The sequence below is a fragment of the Cetorhinus maximus genome, chromosome 22 (assembly GCF_964194155.1).
Source record: "Cetorhinus maximus chromosome 22, sCetMax3.hap1.1, whole genome shotgun sequence".
In the NCBI taxonomy this organism is placed as follows: domain Eukaryota; kingdom Metazoa; phylum Chordata; class Chondrichthyes; order Lamniformes; family Cetorhinidae; genus Cetorhinus; species Cetorhinus maximus.
In genome coordinates, this window is record NC_135900.1 from 51,372,404 (window position 1) to 51,394,489 (window position 22,086).

The window sequence follows — 22,086 nt, forward strand, 5'->3', positions numbered from 1 at the left end:
GATTACATTTTGACCAAGTAATCAACCTTCAAAGTGGTTCATTGCAGTATCCACTGGGGTCTCTAAGGGGTGTGGCATAAAATGTACTTTGGGGGAGAGGTACAACCATATAAATGCATTCATTACAAAAGTATGGTTAACGATATCATATTACATTACAATTAACATATTGACCATAGGAGAAATGAATGGGGAGAAATTTTAACTCGGCAGGCGGGCACACACCCAACCCGACTAAGCGTAAAATGATGCGTGATGATGTCGGGCGAGCATCCCATTGCGCACTCATACGATATTTCAGTCAGCGACAATTAAAAGGCCTATTAAGGCCATTAAAAAGTTAATTGAGAGAAATTTTTTGCTGCCTGTCCAACCTTATGGCTGGCGGGCAGGCAAAAAGGCCAAGTTGCCTTTGCATTTTTTAGGAAACCTCACCTACGGGCGGGATGAGGTTTCCAACAGCAAATAAAAACAAAATCAAAATTTTAAATTTAATTAATAACATGTCCCTGCTCATGTGACAGAGTCACATGACGGACGTGTTTTATAACACATTTAAAATTGTTATTTTTTATTTTGAAAAATGTTCATCTCCTTGAGGCAGCTCTGTGCCTCCGGGAGATTTTCAAACGTGCATCTGCGTGCATGCGTGAAGTTCGCGCTCGCCCTCCTCCCCCACCCCCCAACACAGGCAGCGCTGAGCGCTGCCGCTCGCGTTTCACGCTGGCCGGGCCTTAATTGTCCCGCCAGTTTGAAATCGCGGTCCAGCCCCGATTGTGAGTGGTGGTCGGCTTCCTGACCGCCCCTGCCCGCTGCCGCCGAGCCCGCCTGACGAGGGAAAAATCCTCCCCTATGTGTGTGTTTGCATGTCATATATTCATAATTGGGACCGTATTTGCTTCCACTGTCCTAATACCTACAGAAATACTAATTCATGAAGATACTATGTTGACCACATAACTATAAGATTGATGGAAGTACAGTTGAACTAAATTGAAATAGACAATGATTAAATAATAACTCACTGTCTATTTCCATTTAGCTCGACTGTGTTATTATTTTAATCTTTGTCTCATTCAATTTAGTTTGCCTAAATGATAACTCACAGGTACTTAAACAATTCATATATAAATTGAATAAATTAAATCAATAAAAAATGATAGTTAATGTTTAGCTATTTATAATAGTGGTCAATGAGCTTTCCGCTTTCCCAATAATGAAATTCAGTGGTGCTAAGGATTAAGATATTTACTTTAAAATAAAAATGTGAAAGCATCTGTCCTATAATGGAATCGATTTATCGTCAATATTGGAAAAAATGATGCTTTATTATGCAAAGTATGGTCCTGCATTTATAAATCGCAACTTTTGCGAATATATTAAATGTCTCCTTTGGTATTTATGTAATATGATCCTATTCCCATTTGATCTCATATGAAAAAGTTAGAAACACTGAATAAACAATTCCGTAGGTCTACCCGATTCATTGTCTGCATTACCCGTGTCCTCATATTTCAGCTCTTACATTCCAAGTGATTTCTGGCCTCCGTGATTTTGAACTGTTATCCAATTTAAACTTGAATTTGTTATAACATTATGTCACATTACAGTATTGCACAGACGCACACCCAGTTTAAATTTTTGAAACTCATTCATTTTGGGGCCCCCCTAGATCTCAATAAAGTGCATTGTGTCTCGGGTCTCCTAGGTAACAGATGTGTCGTCAGTGCTGTTTTGCCTCAGGAAACTGTTGGCACCAGCGCAGGGCTCCAGCATGAAGTCTCCATCTCTGAACAAAATGATACATACAGACTGAAATATCAATGTTCGAGTGGGCATCTAGTCAGCTTCCCTCTCCTATCTGCAGACACTCTCTCTCCCTCTGTGTATAATCTGTCTTTGGTTTTTGGCTTTTCTCGTCAGCAAGTTCCATGTTTGTTCATCTGACATCGCAATATTTACCATCTTTACCACGATTCAGACAAGGGGTGAGTTTGGATTTCAATAAGGCAATTATTCATACATGCATTTTTTACAAGTGAAGAAGCACTGATCAATTTCTGTATTTTCTTGGCTTCGCCTTTTGGGTCCCGGAGGGAGGCGGAGAGGGGGGCAAAAATGAAGCTGGGGACATGATGCCACTAACTGTAAATCTGCCACTGTTACTAGCTGATTATGAAAAGATAGTTTTATGTCTCCTTTATTCAACAGAACAACCTGTGATCTCAAGACGCCTCTATCATCAGCAGTACAAACTGAGATTTCAGATACTTTAAAATCCCTTTATCATAGTAACAACTGAGGATCTTAAATATCACATCCTTTATTATAATAGTAATCTACAATCCCAAATGTCACTTTTCATTCAAAAGAACATTTTATTTTATTCATTTGTGGGATGTGAGCATCACTGGCAAGGCCAGTGTTTATTGCCCATCCCTAATTGCCCTTGAGAAAGTGGTAGTGAGATACCTTCTTGAACTGCTGCAGTCCATGTGATGTAGGTACACACACAGTGCTTTTTTCTGCAGCAGTTTGACATAGCTGAGTGGCTTGCTAGGCCATTTCAGAGGTAAGCTAAGTCAACCACATTGCTTTAGGTCTGGAACCACATGCAGACCAGACTGGATAGCAGGGTGACCAACCCTTGGGGAAAAAAATAAGGGACACTTTGGCATGTTGCTGGTGAACCTGTAGAGCTGGGGGCAAGTGTTGGGAACCTGTGAGTGTGTGAGGAGGTAGTTGGTGATACTTGAGAAGGTGCCACAAGTGCATACTGCACATGCATGAAACCCAAACATGAAAGATACATGACAAATAGCATCCAGGCAACAATCAATCCATGTCACAGGATGACTGCCTCAAGTACAGGACAGTCCCATAAAATCAAGGACTGTTGGTCACCCTGCTGTGTAAGGGCAGCAGATTTCTTTTACTGAAGCACATTAGTGAATGTTTATTATAACAATTGGCAGTTTCATGATCACCATTACTGTTTTTTATTTCAGATTAATTCGATGAGTTTAAATTCCAGCAGCTGCTGTGTTGAGATCTGAATTAATGTCTCCAGAGCATTACTGTGGGTATCTGGATTACTAGCCCAGTAACATTACCATTATGCTGCCATTTTCCATTCTGTAATTCCCAAATACTACCTCCTTATCACCAGACCATAAGAATGGGCTGTCTTATTCTTACTCTCAGCCTTTCCCTGTTGTGGTAGACAGACAGACACAACCACAGATCCAGTTTAAGGCGTATAGGTGCTGCCACTCACACTTGACATGGACAAGTAGAAACTGCGTGAGCTTTGTATGAGTCATTTATTACTGTTTAACATTTCTGATAAGCGATGAAAATAAAACTAATGCTTGTCCTTAATTTTATCTTCTTATCTTTTGCTTTGTGCTTTTAGATGTGAATGAGTGTGAGGGCAATCCCTGCAGTCAAGAATGCGCTAATGTCTATGGCTCATATCAATGTTACTGCCGCCGTGGTTACCAGCTCAGTGATGCAGATGGGATAACATGCGAAGGTAAGGCAGATGATGAAAATACTGTCTGAACCTCACTGGGAGCCTGCTGCACCACATAGAATGATTTACGATGGTGCATAGTTATTATCACTTAAGACATTTATAGCCAGTAGAAAGTCAGTCTAGGATCTTATCCTAAGTCTCATGAATTAAAGGACAATGTACTAAACTGGTGGACTACCCAGTTCTACTGTTTTTTCAGTTTCCATCTGTATTGATGCAGCACAGATAATGCATCGGGTACCTCAACCTTGCAATTTGATTTCTTTTATCAGCCTTGTAATTTATTCTCAGATAATTTCCTCCAGTTGAACAATTAACAATATTGCATTTAAATATCTCGTTCTCTAGTAGCACAAAAATCTTTTCCTTTATTTATCACCTGAGTTAAATAATGGCATTTTCAGAATTTGAATTCAATATAAAAAGAAACTGAAATTTAAAAAAGAAGCAGAATCTTCTGTTCAGTGTGCAGGGGCGGGCCCCGCACATCGAAGCATAAAATGATGTGTGGTGACGTCGGGCGTGCGTCCCGATGTCACCGCGCGTCACTCCGATCTTCAATTTGGTGGGCGCGGAACAGAGGTGCCTGTGCACCCACCAAACTGTCAAAGGCCTGTTAAGGCCATTAATAAAGTGATTAACCAATCTGACAGCGCTGCCTGTCCAACCTTAAGGCGGCCTTCGCATTTTACATGGAACTTCATCTACGGGCGGGATGAGGTTTCATGAAGGGTTTATTACATTAATAAAAAATTTTTAAACATTTGATAAACATGTCCCAGCTCATGTGCAAATGATTTTTAACTTTTTTTATTTTGAATTGTCAAATTCAACTTAATCTCACTGAGGCAGCTCTGTGCCTCAGGGAGATTTCGTGCGTGAAAGAGCGTAGGCCCCGACTCTCCCTCCTCCCCCTGCTCACATAGGTGGCACTGAGCACTACTGGGCACGCGTCACACTGGGTGGGCCTTAATTGGCCCACCCACGTAAAATGGTGGCATGCAGCCAATCGCGGGCAGTGATCATCTCTGCACCCACTCCCAACGGGGAGAAAATTCTCCCCAGTATCAGTAAAAGTGCTTATGAAACTATTAGAGTGTCATAAAAAGCCCAACTTGTTCATTCACGTCTTTTAGAGAGGAAAGCCTGCCATAGATAAAGTAAACACGGGGGGAGGATTTTTTCTTCGTCGGGCGGGGTCGGACAGGTAGCTGACCACCGCCTGTGATTGGGGCCGGATGGTGATTTCACACTGGTGCGCCAATTAAGGCCTGCCCAGCATGAAATGCGAACGGCAGTGCTCAGCGTTGCCTGTCTGTGGGGAGAGGAGGGCGAGCATGAACTTTACGCATGCGTGTAGGTGCGCACTTGAAAATCTCCCTGAGGCACAGAGCTGCCTCAAGGAGATGAACATTGTTCAAAATAAAAAATAAAGATTTTAAAAATGTTATAAAACATGTCCCCTCATGTGACTCAGTCACATGAGCAGGGACGCGCTATTAATTAAATTTTGAAATTTTGATTTTATTTTTATTTGCTTTTGGAAACTTCAACACCTATCAATGAGGTTTCCTGAAAAATTCAAAGGCTGCTTGGCATTTTCTCTCAATTAACATTTTAATGACCTCAATAGGCCTTTTAATTGTCAGCGGTGTGAGTGCGTGATAAAGTCAGGACGCTGGCCCGGTGTCATCGCGCATCATTTTATGCTCGGTTGAGCGCCACCCGCCCGCTGAGCTAAAAATTCTCCCCATGGGGGCAGTCATGTTTGTGTCTGCTTTTAAAAATCAGCTAAGAGCTGTTTGCAGTTAGTCATCAGTCGTCAGCTGGTCAGAAAGCAAGACCACAAACTAGCTGCAAGTCATCAAGCAGCCAACCAAGCTATTTAACAGCAAGACAATGAAAGCGGGAGACCCCAACAGAGAGAAGGATTCCCCACCCCCTCCCCCCGAGTTTAAAGTTTGCCTGAGAACCAACCTCATGGCTATTTGACGACAAGAAACCTCACAACCTGCTGTGAACCCTTTGCTTTACAAGACCCTTACTTCAAATTTAAAGCATTTAAACCACCCAAGAAAGCAGGCTACTGGAGGCCAAAAATCAAAGACTGAGCTAACTATAATCTGTAAAAGTATATTACCTTCAACCAATATTTGTGTGTGTGTTTTTTTATATATTCGTTCATGGGATGTGGGCATCACTGACTAGGCCAGCATTTATTGCCCATCTCTAATAGCCCTTGTTAAGAGGTAATTTAAGAGTCAACCACATTGCTGTGGGTCTGGAGTCACATTTAGGCCAGATCAGGTAAGGACAGCAGATTTCCTCCCCTAAAGGACATTAGTGAACCGTATGGGTTTTTACAACAATCGGCAATGGTTTCGTGGGCATTATCAGACTTTTAATTCCAGATTTTTATTGGATTCAAATTTCACCATCTGCCGTGGTGGGATTCAAACCCAGGTCCCCAGAGCATTACCCTGGATCTCTGAATGACTAGTCCAGTGACAGTACCGCTATGCTACTGCCTCCCACTGCGTGCATGCGTACATGCGTAAACACATACCTCTTTCCATACAAAACGATCATGAAAATATATCTTCACTTGGAAAATGATGATTAAAGTTTGAAATGGTCCATCAGGTGTGGTAGTAGAATCAAAGATATTAGATGCTGTTGTCTGCTAGACTAGGGAGTAGAAATGTTAGAGGGATGCAATCGATGGGCCAAATGGGTTTTGTTGTCCTTGACATTTTCTTATGTTGTTAACCAGGTTGTATTGTTCCCTTTATTCAGTCACCTTCCAATACTGAAAGACTAGATCACTCAGCAAAAGTACTAGTGGATGACTAATCCAAGCAATCATATTTTAGTAATGTGTAAGTTAATATATTCAGAAGAGGGGAGAAAAATGTAAAGAATAGAAAGAAAGCAAACTAAAGTTCTGTCCACATATGAGTGTCTCTAGTTTGGCTATGCCTCTCCAACTTAGCTCAATAGATAAAACAATCTTGTAATGAGCTTCTCTTTTGCAGCACATGTGATCTCTTGTGACAATTGGCTAATTCTAACTATGTATTTCTTTTCATCTGGTTTTAGACATTGATGAATGTGCTTTACCTGCTGGAGGCAACATTTGTTCATATCGCTGTGTCAATGTTCCTGGCAGCTTCCAGTGTGCATGCCCAGTAGCTGGCTACACTCTTGCACCCAATGGGCGTAACTGCCAAGGTAGGAGAACATTTCTGCAGGGTCTCTTAAATTGTTGAATTCACCTTTGTAATGACCTCTACTTTAAAATATACCATTGGTACATTAAACTGGTGTGTTATGAATTTCCATCCTCGACCTTGGATGGTAATCTGGCCGAGTGGATTAATGGAATAAAAATTGGGTGGACTCTACTAGGACAGGTGATCCACTACATCAAATTACTGTGCAGCAAGTGAAGATGAAAATTTATCTTACAGGTTGTGGTGACTTGGCAGGTGCAGTCAGTCAGGTTTTGCTGCCTGGTGATCACTGCCACACATACCTCGAGAGTTGAAATCACTCTGTACACTAATCGTGTGATCACTCTGTCTGTAGGTGTGGGTGTACAGACGCTGACGTGGGCACAGAGCATTTCTTGTGCAGTTCAAGCTGCCTGACATCCATTTCATGGCACTCTTCTTCCCAGCACCTCAGATGGCAATTCCCTCTATAAAATCTGTTCATGGCAGCAATGGTGCTACAGATTTAATAAAATTAAAGCAATTGACACAAAGGTTCAAGAGAGAAAAACAAATTGAGAGAAAATCCACAATTATCTGTAAACTGATAAAGTAAACTTCTTCATGGCTACTTGCCTGTAATGCTCAGTGTCAATCAATTCTGAAATCCAAACAATGGACATTAATTTCATTTGGTGTTAAACCAGCATTAGTAGGAAGCACCAGACTGACAACCATGTCATGAAAATATAATGGAGAAGCCTGTCTGCGTTAAATGGGAGCTTCCTTTGCCCATCTCATGGCCTCCCAGAAAATGAACATCATACACAAATGGGCGGAGACCTTTCTATTCTTTCCTTAATGGCTCAGGAATTGATACATAAAAGGCATTAGGTAGAAGAAAACTGACTCCATATTGTTACTATAATGTGTTGCTAAGATGACTTACAGTTGACAAGACATTGGCAGGAATTTTCTGGCCCTGTTGGCATCGGGTATCATGGCTGGTGGGGGGTGGGGGGAGTCACAATATGGCAAAAATCGATTTCAGGCTGACGTGAAAGCACAACAAGATCATCCGATGATGTCCGCCATGGCGGAACGCCAATCCTGCTGGAGGCCAGTGTGAACTCTCATCCCGCTAATGGGATGCAAAGTAAGGCCCAACCGGAATTGTCCCCCCATGCCAGATTTACCGTTATGCAGGCAGGAAATCGCGCTGGGCCAGAACGTGTCTGGATAAGCGTGACATGCAGAAGTCAGGACTTATCATTAGGGCCTTGCTCAGGTGGCGGACATCCGAGGAGCAGAAGATGCTGGAGCTCACAGCTACCGGACCTGGGAGGAACACATGCATCGCATGCTGGGTGGATTCTCATGGACATGGTTCTGCCATGAAGCAATTCACGGAAGATTGATGTCTCGGGTCTGCTTCAGAACATCACGGTCTTGGCCATGGGCTGCTACTGATGATCATTGAGGGGGAGGAGAGGAAGTTTCAACTGTGAATGGGAGAGTAAGGTGTACTGGGGCGGGGTGCTGGGAGAGGAAGGTCTAGGTTTGACTGGGACAGGAAGGTGTACCGGGGGGGTGGGGGCGGTGAGGTTGGGGGTCTGGGGGGAACAAAGGTGTCGGGGAGGTGGGGGGGAAAGTGGTGAGGTTGGCGGGGGGGGACAAAGATTCAGGGGGGTGAGGTTGGGAGGGGGGTGAAGAAGGTGTTGGGGGGAATGCTCTAGATCTAGATCCCACCGTGTCTCTGTGCTGGTGCAGGGTGTGGGTAAGTGCTGTGACGGGTCTTCCAGGCTGCTTATTCCCAGCTCTTCAATGGAGGAGGTGTCCTCTTGGCTGGAGGTGAGGACCTGAATGGAGTTGAGGGACTGGCTGGCTGAGGGTGTCGGTCGCTTGGCAGAGCTCCCTGAGAACCAAAGTAGAGATAATTAGTGCAGGGCAGCAGAGTCAAAAGCAGGAGAGAGAGAGCACTCACAGTTGCGCTGAGAGAGGGATGATGTGGTGCAGGATTCTCATGTGGGTGTTTGCTGCCGACTTCACCGTCACCACAGGCACAGTCCACAGTCCTCACCAGTCAGCGTGATGGCATGCTCCTAAAAGTATGTCAGGGGCCTAATGTGGGCCACTCCACCCCCGGGCTGGGACCTATCCCTGCTGTTGTGAGCCAGCTGTGGTGAGTGGAACCATGGATGGGATGAGGGTGCGAGCTCAAAAGGGTATGCGCCTGATGGAGATGTGAGGGTGTGTGTGAGAGTTAGTGGTGTTGTCCCTTTAGGTGTCAGATCCCTGTGGATGTGTGATGGGTTTGTGAGTGTGTGAGTTGAGTGTGATGAGGTGGTTGACTTCTCCTCTTCTTGCACTGGATGACTGATCTCCTCTGTGCTCCCGTGGCACTGACTGCCACTGCCACCAGATCAGATTGGTGACTCTGGTGAGCCTCCTGTGACCAGAGTAGGGGTAGAGGATATCGCTGTGGCCTTCCACTGCGTCCAGCAGGTGCCCCAGAGAGGTGTCACTAAATTTGGGGGCTGCCGTCTTCTTTGCTTTCGGGGCCATCTGCCGCCTGGAGCAGTCCTGGTCTGGAAACATTAGGCTGCACTATGATGTGCTTTAATTATTGCACCTGGAACGGGCAAATCTGAGCCCACCCACCAACGATCCGGCAAGTTTACCGTGAATGCATTATTAATGAGGTGGGACACGCCAGGAATGGGACGATAAGTTGCCATTGCAACCAGCAGGTAAAATGCCATCTTTTCCCACCCGCTACCACACTTTGTACAAATCTGAGACAAATCCGCCCATTGTGTGGCATGGGTTGTTAGGCCAATTTTATTAAGAATATTTTTTGTTGTTCTGGGTATGAAACACACCATCAGGAGCTAAAGGAGAAAGTACCATCCGTGACTTCACAATAAATGCTAAATGTGTGCATTATTCCTTTTGCTGTCACGCTTTTTCAAGCCTATGTGACAGAATTTTTTTTAAAGTTACAAGTTCTAAAGTAACATTCGTGGAAGGAAAACAAATTTGTTTGATTATTTTAAGTAGCTGGAAACCTTCTTTCAGCAAAGTTCTTATTTTTCTTTTCTGTCTGAGATCTGAGCATTCTGTCACTTCTTTAAGGTGCTCCTGTCTCTATCAGTTTATCACCAAACAGCAGGATACCAGAGTAGAGGGCTTCTCACCTGTCAGTGTGGAAAGAAAGCCAAGCTTTCCTATAAAGCTGCAGGATGATGTTTCTTGACAGATGTGAGGATTTCTCTCCCTGGCCCCTAAAAGGAATACATTGCATCCAATGAAGCACTTTGAAGTTGGTCACTCTTGTAATGTAGGAAATGAGGCAGCCAATTCATGCACAGCAAGGTCCCGCAAACACCAATGATAAAAAGATAATCAATTCTAGTGATGTTTGCTGAGGAATAAATATTACTCAGAATAGAAGGAGAATGCGCTTCTTCAAAATTACATAAAACGTACAACACAAAAACAGTCTATTCAGCGAAATTATTCCACGCTGGTGTTTATTCTGCACATGAGCCTACTCCTACCTTTCTTTACCTAACCCTGTCAGCATAATCTGCTATTCCTTTCTTCCTTGTGTGTTTATCTAGCTTCACCTTAAATACGTCTAGGCTTGTGGCTTCAGCAACTCATTGTGGTACCGAATTCCACATCCTAACTACTCTCTGGGTAAAACATTTTCTCCTGAATTCCCTATTAGCTTTATTAGTGACTGTCTTATATTTATGGCCTCTAATTTTGGTCTCCTCCACAAGTAGAAACAATTTCAATCATTCTTGGTGGTTATAGTTTCTCAGTTCTAGTGGCACAGGATCATTTATGTCCTCCTGAGAGGGCAGATGGAGCCTGGTTTTAACGCCCCAACCGAAAGTTGGCATCTCTGACAGTGCAGCAGTCCCTCAGTACTGTACTGGAGTGTTAGCCTAGATTTTGTGCTCAAATCTCTGAAGAAGGATTTGGATGTGAGAATACTAACACTGAGCCATGGCTAACTTCTCTTTCCATGTTTAAAGGTCTCCCTAATTCTCAACTCTTGGACCAGGGTTTTGGCCCCCACTCTTTATTCCCCCACTAAGGCTTGTGCCCATTTCGTTCTGCCTTTGTGATTCATTTTTGGGGTGCTTTTCGATGTTAAAGTTGCTTTTTCAATGCAATTTATTGTTGGTGGTGGTGTCTACCAAATTTGAGTTCTTCAAAGAAGTCAGGCTCTGATATTCTTTTTGTCAGGAACTTTGTAGTAACAATTTTTTTTGGTATTGCCAGTAACTAGTGAGGTGCTAGTTAAATTATTTTCTACAGCTGAAATTACGACTTAATGATAAGGGTACAGACAAGATAAAGAGACAAATCTAGCCCCAGATAAGCTGAAATTTTCTCCAATTAAACATTGATAAGCCTGAAGCTAATGTCTTCACCCTCAGACACAAATTCCATTCCCTAGCCAATTAATGCACCTCCCTGGTCACTGTCTCAGGCTGAACCAGTCTGTTCACAATCTTGGCAACCTGTTAACCTTGAGGTGAACTTTCTCGCCCATATCCTCTCCATCAGCAAGACTACCTCTTTCCACCTCTGTTCTTGCCTCTGCATCAGCCAATTTGCTGCTCAAATCCATATCCATGCTTTTGTTACCTCCAGACTCAGCTATTCCAGTGCCCTCCTGGATGGCCTCTTAGCTTCTACCCTCCATAAACTCTGCTGTTCACATCCTAATGCACAATCCCATGAGTCCATCTCATTGACAATCATTGGCTTCCATTTACCAACGATCAAGACATTTAAAATTCTCATCTTCATGTTCAAATATCTCCCTGGCCTCACCCCTTATTATCTCTGTATCTCCTCCAGTCCTATAACTCTCTGAGAATACTACATTCCTCCAGCTCTTACCTCTTTTGTAACTTTCACCACAACAGTGGCGGCTGTGCCTTAAACATCTATTCTGCATCTAGATAGATGTGAAAATATTTCCCCAAACTGGAGGTTACTTTTATTGTGACTCTTAATAGGTTCCAATTTAAATAAGACATTTTCTTACTGGATAAAGAGCTTTTATACATTCTTTGTCCAATCCAGATAGTTTCCTAGTTTATTTCTACCCAACTGCAACATCATATCTCTTCCCTCCACCACCTGCAACCACCCGGCCGCCACCCTTAGTCCACTTCATCTTCAGCGTAGAGCACAGTGTAGAGCAAAGATGGCTCCATGACTATTTGCATTGTGATGGTGTGATCAGCTGAAAGATGCTGTATCCCTTCCAGAGTTTACTGCCATCCCATCCAAAAATTGTAAGCTCAACTGTTAATCTTGGATACTTGGATAGGTCTAGAATCCAACATGCCAATGCCACAGCCACCATGCCTCCCCTCTGCCATACCACCCCTCTTACTTTGCTCCCTGTAGTTTTACTTCATAGTTAATAATAATAGTAAAGAAAGGCTCAGAGAGTTTTTTTTAAAGTAGGTCAAGATATTCAGGACTGGCCCCCAAGTTGAATCTTCACCAATTGCATCAACCTGAGATTTGACTGGTCCATAGCATTTGAAAATATTTTTGATTTGTCAATGTATTTCAAACCTTTGAATCTCCCATTTCTGAAATCAGGAGGTGTCCTATGTACTGAATGGCTTGCATTTTATTTACCGTATCAATACAGCGCAGTAATAAACAAAGTTGCGAACTTAATGTATTTTGTGCATATAAAGATTATCTCTGTCACAAACCAGGTGTAAGCCTTTTTTGAGCTGTTTAAAGATTGAAACACATTGCAACATAGTGCAGGTATCATCACTTCAGCACTGTGAGATCCTGCAGATGACAGCCTAGATTCACCCCGATAAGCTGTGTGCTTGATGTCATGGTCTGTGTCCTACATCAGTGACCCATGTTTTCCAGATCAGTGCACTTAGCCTTTTGAAGTCTTGAAGTCTGGGCCCACACAGAAATGTTCTGGTGAAAGGATGGAGAACTGCATGTCAGATGTATAGGTGCCTTTCATCCCTTGTAAAAATTTAGCAGTCTGTTGACAAACAAGAGTATGTTCTGCATATGAAATTCAAGCTCTGAACTAACCCTACTGGATTCACTTCAGTAGTGCAGCCCATTCATTTTCAGTGGTTAGTTTAATTATGGGAACAAAGTAGAATAATTGATTCCATTGCATTTGCACATTTTTAGAAGGTCTGAACTTTGATTTTCTGTTGAGGACACATCTCCACTAGGGCAGGACTTCTGCCTGCCATGGAAATGCTACCTCATCCCCAGCCAAATTTCTGGCTCTAGGTCATTAATACGCTGGAGGTCCACTGAAAATCCTGTCAGAACTAGGGTGGTCGATGTACCAGGCCTCCCAAAAGCTTGTATGGTGCAGGGGTGCTTGCTGTCTGGAAATTGCCAGCAAGAGGAAAAAATTCCACCACCCCTCCATTTTCATCTGCAACCTGTGCCTGGCTACACTTAGATAGCTGTAGCACAGACCTTCACTGCTGCAGCCACTTTTATGTGCCCTCTGCTAAATTCTAAATGGTGGATGCCTGGAAATTACAGGCAGCTCCTACATCCGATGTTCTACTGAGAGAAATATGAGAAATACATCAATTTGTATATCATTTACATACGGATGGGCAATTTTACATTGCCAGGCGCACACATTAAATATTGTGGGGTAAGGGTTTCAGTGGCTGCACAGACATTGTTAGCTTGTATCAATTTTCCAGTTCCTTTCCCCTTAGATCTGTGAAGAAACTTAGCTGGAAGGGACTGGAAGATTCAGGCAAGGATATCAAAAACGCTCACATAAAAAATGTTACTGATTAACTACGCTCGCTTTGAGATTAAAATTAAAGCAACCTAACAAATTCTTTGTGTTTGAAGCTGGGGAATTGTTGGTGTTATGTTTTAACTATGGGTCGCTTTGCTTGTGAACCGGTTGCATGGTTATCCATCAGCAAGTGAATCGATTACAATATACGGCAGACACAGAGACTAATATGAAATGAGCTATTTATTTACGTACTATTTATTTACACAAACAACAGAGCATTAACACGATGTGTGCTTCTCCAGCCTGACCCTACTCAAGACTAACATGAACATGTAAGTCCGCGCTACACAGCCATTGGGTCTTACAGTCACGTGGTCAATCTGCTCACATTCTCTTAAAGGTATATTACACCTCAGATTACCACATCCCTCCCCCTTTACTTGAAAGTACATTTTACAATATATTAACTATTTACAAAAATGAACTATTTACAGATTCAGTCCCTCAGGAGACTTTTTCAAACATGTCGACTGTCGTAGTTCTACAACTTTGTATGGTTTATCTGAGGCCTGTTATCTGTCCACTAGGCTCCCCAGTAGGCACCTGTAACTTTGCCTCTTCACCTCGCTCAGGCTCAGCTCGGTCAGAGACATGTGGACTTTTTTCTGTTCTTCCTCATACTTTTTTAGTGGTACAAATTGGAATCTGGGGGAATCTTGCAATATGCAAAAACCCTTTAGCAGGTTTTCTTTCTCTTTTTGAAGGTTACTGACTTTAACTCAAACTCTGTCCTGAAGCATCAGGAGTTCCTTTTGTTGAGTCTTTCTATGCTCCTTTTTCCAAACAGCAACATTTCCTGCTTCTGATTGAAATCTCAGTAATCCCTCAAGATTGATCTCTCTTAACCAGTTTCTTCTGAGGAGATTTGGCCCTCTGCCTGTTATCACCATGAGGGGTACATTAGCAGACTGGCTTCTATATTGTACTGGAACCTTGCATATACCTTTCACTCATATGTTTTCGCCAGTATATGTCTTTAGTCTGGCATTTGAGTTTTCCAGCTTTAGTGAGTGGCCTGCTCCATTCAGATACTGAAATGTGTGTTCCCCGATGACTGTTGTGGATGGTGCCTGTATCCACCTCCATTCGAAGGGGTTTTCTGTTGACTCCTACCGTCATGTAGATTGGCTCTGTTTTACCCATTTTTAAATTGTGCAGGGAGGAAATGTCTGACTCTGTTTCTTCTGGTTCCTCCATTATATAAATTTCACAACTTCTGCCTTTTTGTTTGAACTTTGGCCTCAATCTTTCTTCACAATATTGCATAATATGCCCATTGCAATGACAGTAGAAACACTCAATTCTTTTAAATTGTTGTTTGTTTGTAGGCTGCCTGGTTCCAATCCTGCTATTATGAATGTGGTTTTTATCCGTTAAACCATTGCTTTTTGATGGCCTGTTAATGGCTGCTGTTTCCCGCCTTTCCACAGAGCCCTGCGCTTCTGTGCCATTTCTAGCCGTTGCCTCCCTCCCAATGTGAAGAATGGCGCCATTTTGTGCTCCCTTGATTTCTTCTGAGACCCTGACCATGCTTTCCATTGCGAGCGCCAACTCCAGGGCTTTACTGAAATCCAAATTTGTCTCAGACAGTTATCTTTTTTGAATGGCGTCTTCGTTAATCCCACACACTAATCGGTCTATTAACATGCCATTGATCGATGTCAACTGTTTTAAGGCTGCTACATAGCAAGCGACTGTCTCTCCAGGGGCGTGACACCTCGAACTGAATTTAAAACGCTGCATTGTTACCAAGAGTTTCGATTGGAAATAACCTTTCACTAGATTCACCAACTCATCAAAACTTTTGGAATCTGGGGCGTTGGGTACCGATGGACTACTAATTAGGCTGTATGTTTTACAGCCACATGTTGACAAGAGGATCACCTGCCTCTCCTCCTCCATCGGTTTTCCTTGGCAAAAAAGAAAAACGTGAGGCGTTCAATATAATGTGACCAGTGGTCTGATCAAACGGTTCGATGCGGCCAAATTGTGGCATATTGGAGGGCAATGGCTTCGACGACTACGGCAACGGTTTACAATTGTAATGTACTTCCAATCAGCCTACAGGCATGGCTACTTCAGTACAGTAGAGTTTTCGCTGCTTTCCTTGGTATTGTCAACTGGTGGTATTTTGCCCCGTCGTCAGTTGTTATGTTTTAACTATGGGCCGCTTTGCTCGCGAACCAGTTGCACGCTTATCTGTCGGCAGGTGAATCGATTACAATATACGGCAGACCCAGAGACCAATATGAAATGAAACACAAACTATTTATTTACACAAACAACAGAGCATTAACATGATGTGTGCTTCTCCAGTCAGACCCTGCTCTAGACTAACATTAACATGGTAGCCCACGCTACACAGCTACTGGGTCTTACAGTCATGTGATCAATCTGCTCACATTCTTTTAATGGTGTATTACACCTCAGATTACCACAGTTGGTGATACACTTTCTGCTACAAGCAACTTCCCTACCTGTCAAAGAGTTACCAGAACAACCTGTTGATAACTCTGCCTTGAATGTATAATGATAACCCCTTCAATTTGAAATTCCATTTGTTTTAATGGAGAAGCATCAGGATCGGTGAAGTATTTAGTGGATTCCCAGATAATGGAAACATAAAATGAAAGTGGAAGCTGTAAATATAAATAATTTGAATGATACTGGCTCTATTGGGAAAGTTATCATCAAACCTTGCCTTTGCTGTGGTAGATGATTCAATCTGCATTGTAAATAGGTAATTTTGATAGAAATGCCATAGGTTTGTGGTGACTCCTCACCTTCCCACCTACCTGACTGGCATTTCTTTATGCACAGTGCAGAGCCAGAGGTTATGGTCCAGGCCTTCTGATTTCCAGATAGTCGGAGACCAAACGTGCCCTGGAAGATGCATTGTGGGATCCCTCAGAAGTCCCAACGCAAGGACTCTATGAGAATTGCCTGGGAAGTTTGAACCCCTGATGGGCAATTCCCTTGCTCCCTGGGATCCTCTGATAAAGTCTCCAACTCTGAGAGTCAGGGATTTTGGACGGTCCCAACTTACTTACCTGGATAGTTGCCCAGGAATTGTTAGACAGAAAAGAACCTGGTCTAACACCTGGGTAAGTGTACAACTGGCTCTCAATCACTCACACTGATCCCCCTGACTACCTAACCCCTGCACCTCCCAACTACTCCCCTGAACCCCCCAACACTCCCGTGACCCGACCTAACTTGCCCCCACCACCCGACTACTCCCCCCACTGACTCCTCCCCAACTCGACCTGACTAGTCCCTAACACAACTCGACGGGCCCCACCACCTGACTACTCCTTACCCAACTTGATCAGCCCCACCACATGACTCTCCCCCACAACCCCCGACTCCCCCTAGACCTGACCTGACTAGCCCCCAACCCGACCCAACCTCCCCTACCCACTCACCCACCTACCTACCTGCTACGCTTTCACCCTACCCAAATGCAACCATATCAACCTGCTCCCTTACCCACCTCGCCCATCTACCACCCTACCCACATGCCACCCTGTAATCCCTTACCCACTGTAACCCTTTACCCTCCCTAACCCATTACCCGCTTACCTACACACTTACCTTCTCTCTGTAGTTGTTTTCAAAGGAGCTCTGGGACATTTAAACTCTTTACTTACCAGAATACAGCAACTGGTCTCATAAAAAGGGGGTATATTTTCTGCACAGATTATTTGCACTACTCCCTATTAGGTTTGCTGCACTCGGTCGGTTGTGAAGGATTGTCCATCGGGAGACTGCTCTGAAATATCGGTGGGAGGTAACTGTGCATTTTTGTTTAATCAGGGTCGGAAATAGGGTTTCCAACCCTGAGCAGTGAAAAAAATGCACACTTACCTTCCACCAAAAATTCAGGGGAGTATTCTGATGGAGGATCCTTCACATCTGTCCCGGTGCAGAAAACATTGCAGGGAGCAGTGCAGAGAATCCGTGCACAAACCATGCCCCCTTTTTACGCACTATCTGCCGTATTCTGATAAGTAAAGAGTTTAAATGTCCCAAAGCTCCTTTGAAATCAGCTATAGAGTGAAGGTATGTGTCTAAGTTAAGTGGGTAAGTGGGTAGGGCAGGTGAGGTAAGGGGGTAAGATGAGTAAGGGGGTGGGGTGGCAAGTGGGTAAGGTGGTAGGTGGGTGAGGTGGGTAGGGTGGATAGGGCAGCAGATGGGTGAGGTGGGTATGTGGGTAGCTGAGTGAGTGGGTAAGTGGGTCGGGAGGGAATCAGGTTGGGTCAGGGGCTACTCAGGTCGGGTCAGAGAATCAGTGGGAGAGTCGGGTGGTGGGGGCTAGTCAGGTTGGGTGAGGAGGGAGAGTCGGGGGATTCAGGGACAGGAGTCAGGGGGGTCAGTGTGAGTGACTGGGGTCAGTTGTATATTTACCCAGGTGTTAGACCAAGTTTTTTCTTGCCTAACATTTTCTGGAAAGCTATTCTGACAAGTAAGTTGGAATCGTCCGAAGTCTCCAACTCTACCTAATTCAGAGTTGGAGGGCAGAATTTTACACTGATCAGGTGGGCGCATGCCCGACCTGATCTAGCATGAAATTGCACTAGATGACGTTGGGCGAGCGTCCTGACGTTATCCCGCGCTCGTGCCATATTTCCGTCGGCGGACGCGTGGAAAAGTCGGAAGCGCGCCTGCCAACAATTAAGAGGGCAATTAAGCCCAAACAGTGCAATTGTCTGCAATTTTTTGTTGCCCGTCCAACCTTACGGGCAAATCGGCCAGGCGGCCTTTACATTTTTCATCAAACCTCATTCATGGGCAGGATGAGGTTTCTGTGATGAAATAAAATATAAATAAATTTCTTAGGACAGCATTTTTAGTAGCTAAATTTTCAAGCAATTTATTATGACGCATGGACACTTTCTTTCAGCTTCTGAAACCTTTATTTTGATTTTTCAGGTCTTCAGCTCACTGAGGTAGCCCTCTGCCTTCAGGGAACTTTCTCTCAGCACTGGCCCGTGCCCGCATTGATGTCAGCACTCACCCTCCTCCCACCCCCACCCCGGCAGCGCTGAGCTTCTCAGTGCGCGTTTACGGCCAGCCAGCGTGAAATCATGACTGGGGGCCGAATCACGGTCAACGGTCCGTTCCCCGGCCAATCCCAGGCCCGCTGACCGCACCCGCCCGCCATCCTAAGAATTCAGGCCAGAGAATTTTTTGGAGGGTTCCGCAGGGGAATTGTCCATCGGAATTTCAAACTTTCCTGACAATTCCCATGGATTCCTTGAGTTGGGACCTTCGAGGGCCCCCATAGCGTATCTTTCGGATAAATCTGGTCTCTGACTATCCGGAGATTACAAGATCTGGGCTAGGGTTTCCAATCCTGATTGGAAGATCTGGGCCTATGTCTGCTGCAGTGCAGAGAAGGCATGAAACAAAGTAGTTAAGGAATTATAAATAATTACAACTCAGGCTATTTAATAAGAAACTTTGGAGATTTGGATTCCTTTCTTGATTAACATACTGTTCACCCTCAGTGACCATTGTTTGGTGTTAAAAGGGTCATACCAGGAGGATTGACAAGTCTAATGGCAAACAGACTGGCTTTCTTTATTTTTTCAAGTTAGCATTGGAATTTGACTCTGCTGTGATCTTTACAATAACTCTCAAATTTCTGAAGTGCAATATTCAATTGGAAATGCTTAAGAACCCTTTGAAACTTCAGCCTCTACCATATAGCTTCAGATGAACTGAAATCCTAGTACAAGAGAGATCTCATGTTTATATTGATAGTACTGTGCTGCAGAGCTGTGCACCAATTCTCAATGGCACACTGAGTGCAGCTGCCTTGGTTTAATACCTCAGCCGTGATGGGCCAAGTCCAGAATTAATGAAAAATTAGCTCTATAAATTATCTATTTACACTCCATTACTTCTGCCAATCTTCTGATGTGCCCCTGTCATGCCCTGCTAGAAGGCTGGGACCCAGATATGCCAGAGTGAAATAAGGAGTGTTTCACTCAATGAAATGACCTTCAGAACCTTCAGAAGGTTGCAGGTGTGCCCCACTGGGAAGGGCCCCCGACTGGGGACACTGCGTGGACTCCTGGAGATCTGGTAATTTTTTTTAAGATGTTAAAATCTTAACATTTTAAACATGTGGGGTGAGTTGATGTGAGAGCGATTGCCCTTGTCATCAAGGCAGCTTTCAACTGAGTGTGGTTCAGGGAGCCCTAGTAAAATTGATGTTAATGGGAATTAAGGAGAGCTCTCTATTAGCTGTATCTAGCACAAAGGAATATGGTTGTGGTTGTTGGAGGCCAATCTTCTCAGCCCCAGGACATTACTGCTCCTCACAGCAGTGTCCTAGGCCAAATTATCTTCAGCTGTTATTAATGACCTTCCCTCCATCTTAAGGTCAGAAGGGGGGTTGTTCACTGATGAGTGCACAAAGTTTAGAGCCATGTGCGACTCCATAGATAATGTAATCTATGCCTGCTTAGAGGAAGACCTGGACAACATTCATGCTTGGGCTGGAAAATGACAAGCAATATTCATGCCAGGCAACAACCATCTCCAACAAGAGTCTAACCAGTTACCCTGACGGAAGCCCAATTAAATGGAACTCCAATTTCCTATTTCTCATGTTTCCACACCTTACCTTCCACCTATCACTGACTATCACAGTGTCCACTTGGCCACAACAGAAAAAGTAAAAGGCACGTCAAAATAAATGTTCCAAACCAATTTTATAAACCAAACCATGCCATATTAACTGAGGATTCACTTGTGCCCTTTAAATAGTAACAGACTGACATCATCATTGTTGGTGTAGGAGGTGCATGAATGTAATGTGTATCTCTGTAAATAAGTGCTTTTAAGAGTGCAAATATTGGCTCCAGTTCTATCCTTCACTATCTGACTTTCTGGAGTATAACAAGTTGACCCACCGAAGTCCTCATCTGAGTCCTCTGCAGCAGAGCAGATGTGCAATCTCACCCTCCATAGGATCATATAAACATAGGTACAGGAGGAGGCGTTTAGTTCAAGTTTGTTCTGCCATTCCATGAGATCAAAGCTGACCTGTGACATAACTCCATCACTTGCCTTTGCCCCATATCCTTCAGTACCTTTGGATAACAAAAATGCATCAATCTCAACTTTAAAATTTACAATTGATCTTGCATCAATTTCTGTTTGCAGAAGAGGTTTCCAGACTTCTCTGCCTTTTGCATGTACCTCACTTTCCCCCTTTAAGACATTTCTTAAAACCTACCCCTTTGAACAAGCTTTTGGTCATCTGATCTAATATTTCCTATGTGGCTTGGCATTTTACAATGCTTCCATGAAGCACCTTGGGATGTTTCATTACGTTAAAGGTGTTATATAAATATAAATTGTTGTTGTTTTGTAGAAGTGTTTCCTAATTTCACTCCTGAAAGATCTGGCTCTAACGTTTAGTCTATGTCCCCTAGTCTGAGACACTCCAATCAGCAGAAATAGTTTCTCTCTATCTATCCTATTAGCGCCCTGTAATATCCTGAAAACTGAGATCAAGTTAATAACCTTATAAATTCCATGGAAAACAACCCTAGTTTGTGCACTCTCTTCCTGTAATTTAATACTTGGAGGCCAAATATCATTCTGGTAAACATACACTGCAGTCCCTCTAAGGCCAATATATCCTTCCTCAGGTACACCAGGTGTGGTCTAACCAGGGTTTTCTACAGCTGAAGAATAACTTCTAGCCGCTTGTATTTTAGTTCCCTGGATATAAAGGCCAACATTCCATTAACCTTGTTGATTATTTTCTGCATCTGTTTATGACATTTTAATGATCTGTGTACCCGGATCCCAAGTTTCTTTGGACTTCCACTTTTTCTAGGTTTTCCCCATTTAGAAAGTATCGTGTTCTATCCGCCGTAGGTCCAAAATGGATGACCTAACATTTGTCTACATTGAAATCCATTTGCCTCAGATTTGCCCATTTACTTAATCTGTCAATGTTTCTTTGACATTTTAAGTTTCAATCTTTGTGTCCTTGGGCAGAATATTACACTCGGCGGGTGGGCGCGCGCCCGACACGCCCTAGCGTAAAATGACACGGGATGACGTCAGGCGTGCGTCCCAAAGTCATCGCGCAGTCTCGCCATATTTCATTTGGCAGGCACACGCCGGAGTCGGCTGTGTGCCCACCGTTAATTAAAAGGCCTATTAAGGCCATGCACAATCTAATTAAATTCAAATTTATGCTGCCTGTCCAACCTCACAGTTAGAAATTAGGAAACACTTTTACACAACAGCAACTTATATTTATATAGCATCTTTAATGTAATGAAACGTCCCAAGGTGCTTCATAGAAGCATTGTAAAATGCCAGGCCATATAGGAGATATTAGGTCAGATGACCAAAAGCTTGTTCAAAGAGGTAGGTTTTAAGAAATGTCTTAAAGGGCAGGCGAAAAGGCCAAGTGGCCTTTACATTTTTTAGGAAACTTCATCCCG

General features: G+C 43.6%; 1 protein-coding gene across 1 annotated transcript in view; it reads left to right on the forward strand.

Moving 5' to 3' along the window:
• Nucleotides 1-22,086, forward strand: part of fbln1 (fibulin 1) — a 251,443-nt gene that overhangs the window by 122,118 nt on the left and 107,239 nt on the right. Inside the window, exons 12-13 of the mRNA XM_078568577.1 lie at nt 3,416-3,535; nt 6,638-6,769. Of these exons, the coding sequence (XP_078424703.1) occupies nt 3,416-3,535; nt 6,638-6,769 (252 nt within the window). The remainder of the gene's footprint in view (nt 1-3,415; nt 3,536-6,637; nt 6,770-22,086) is intronic.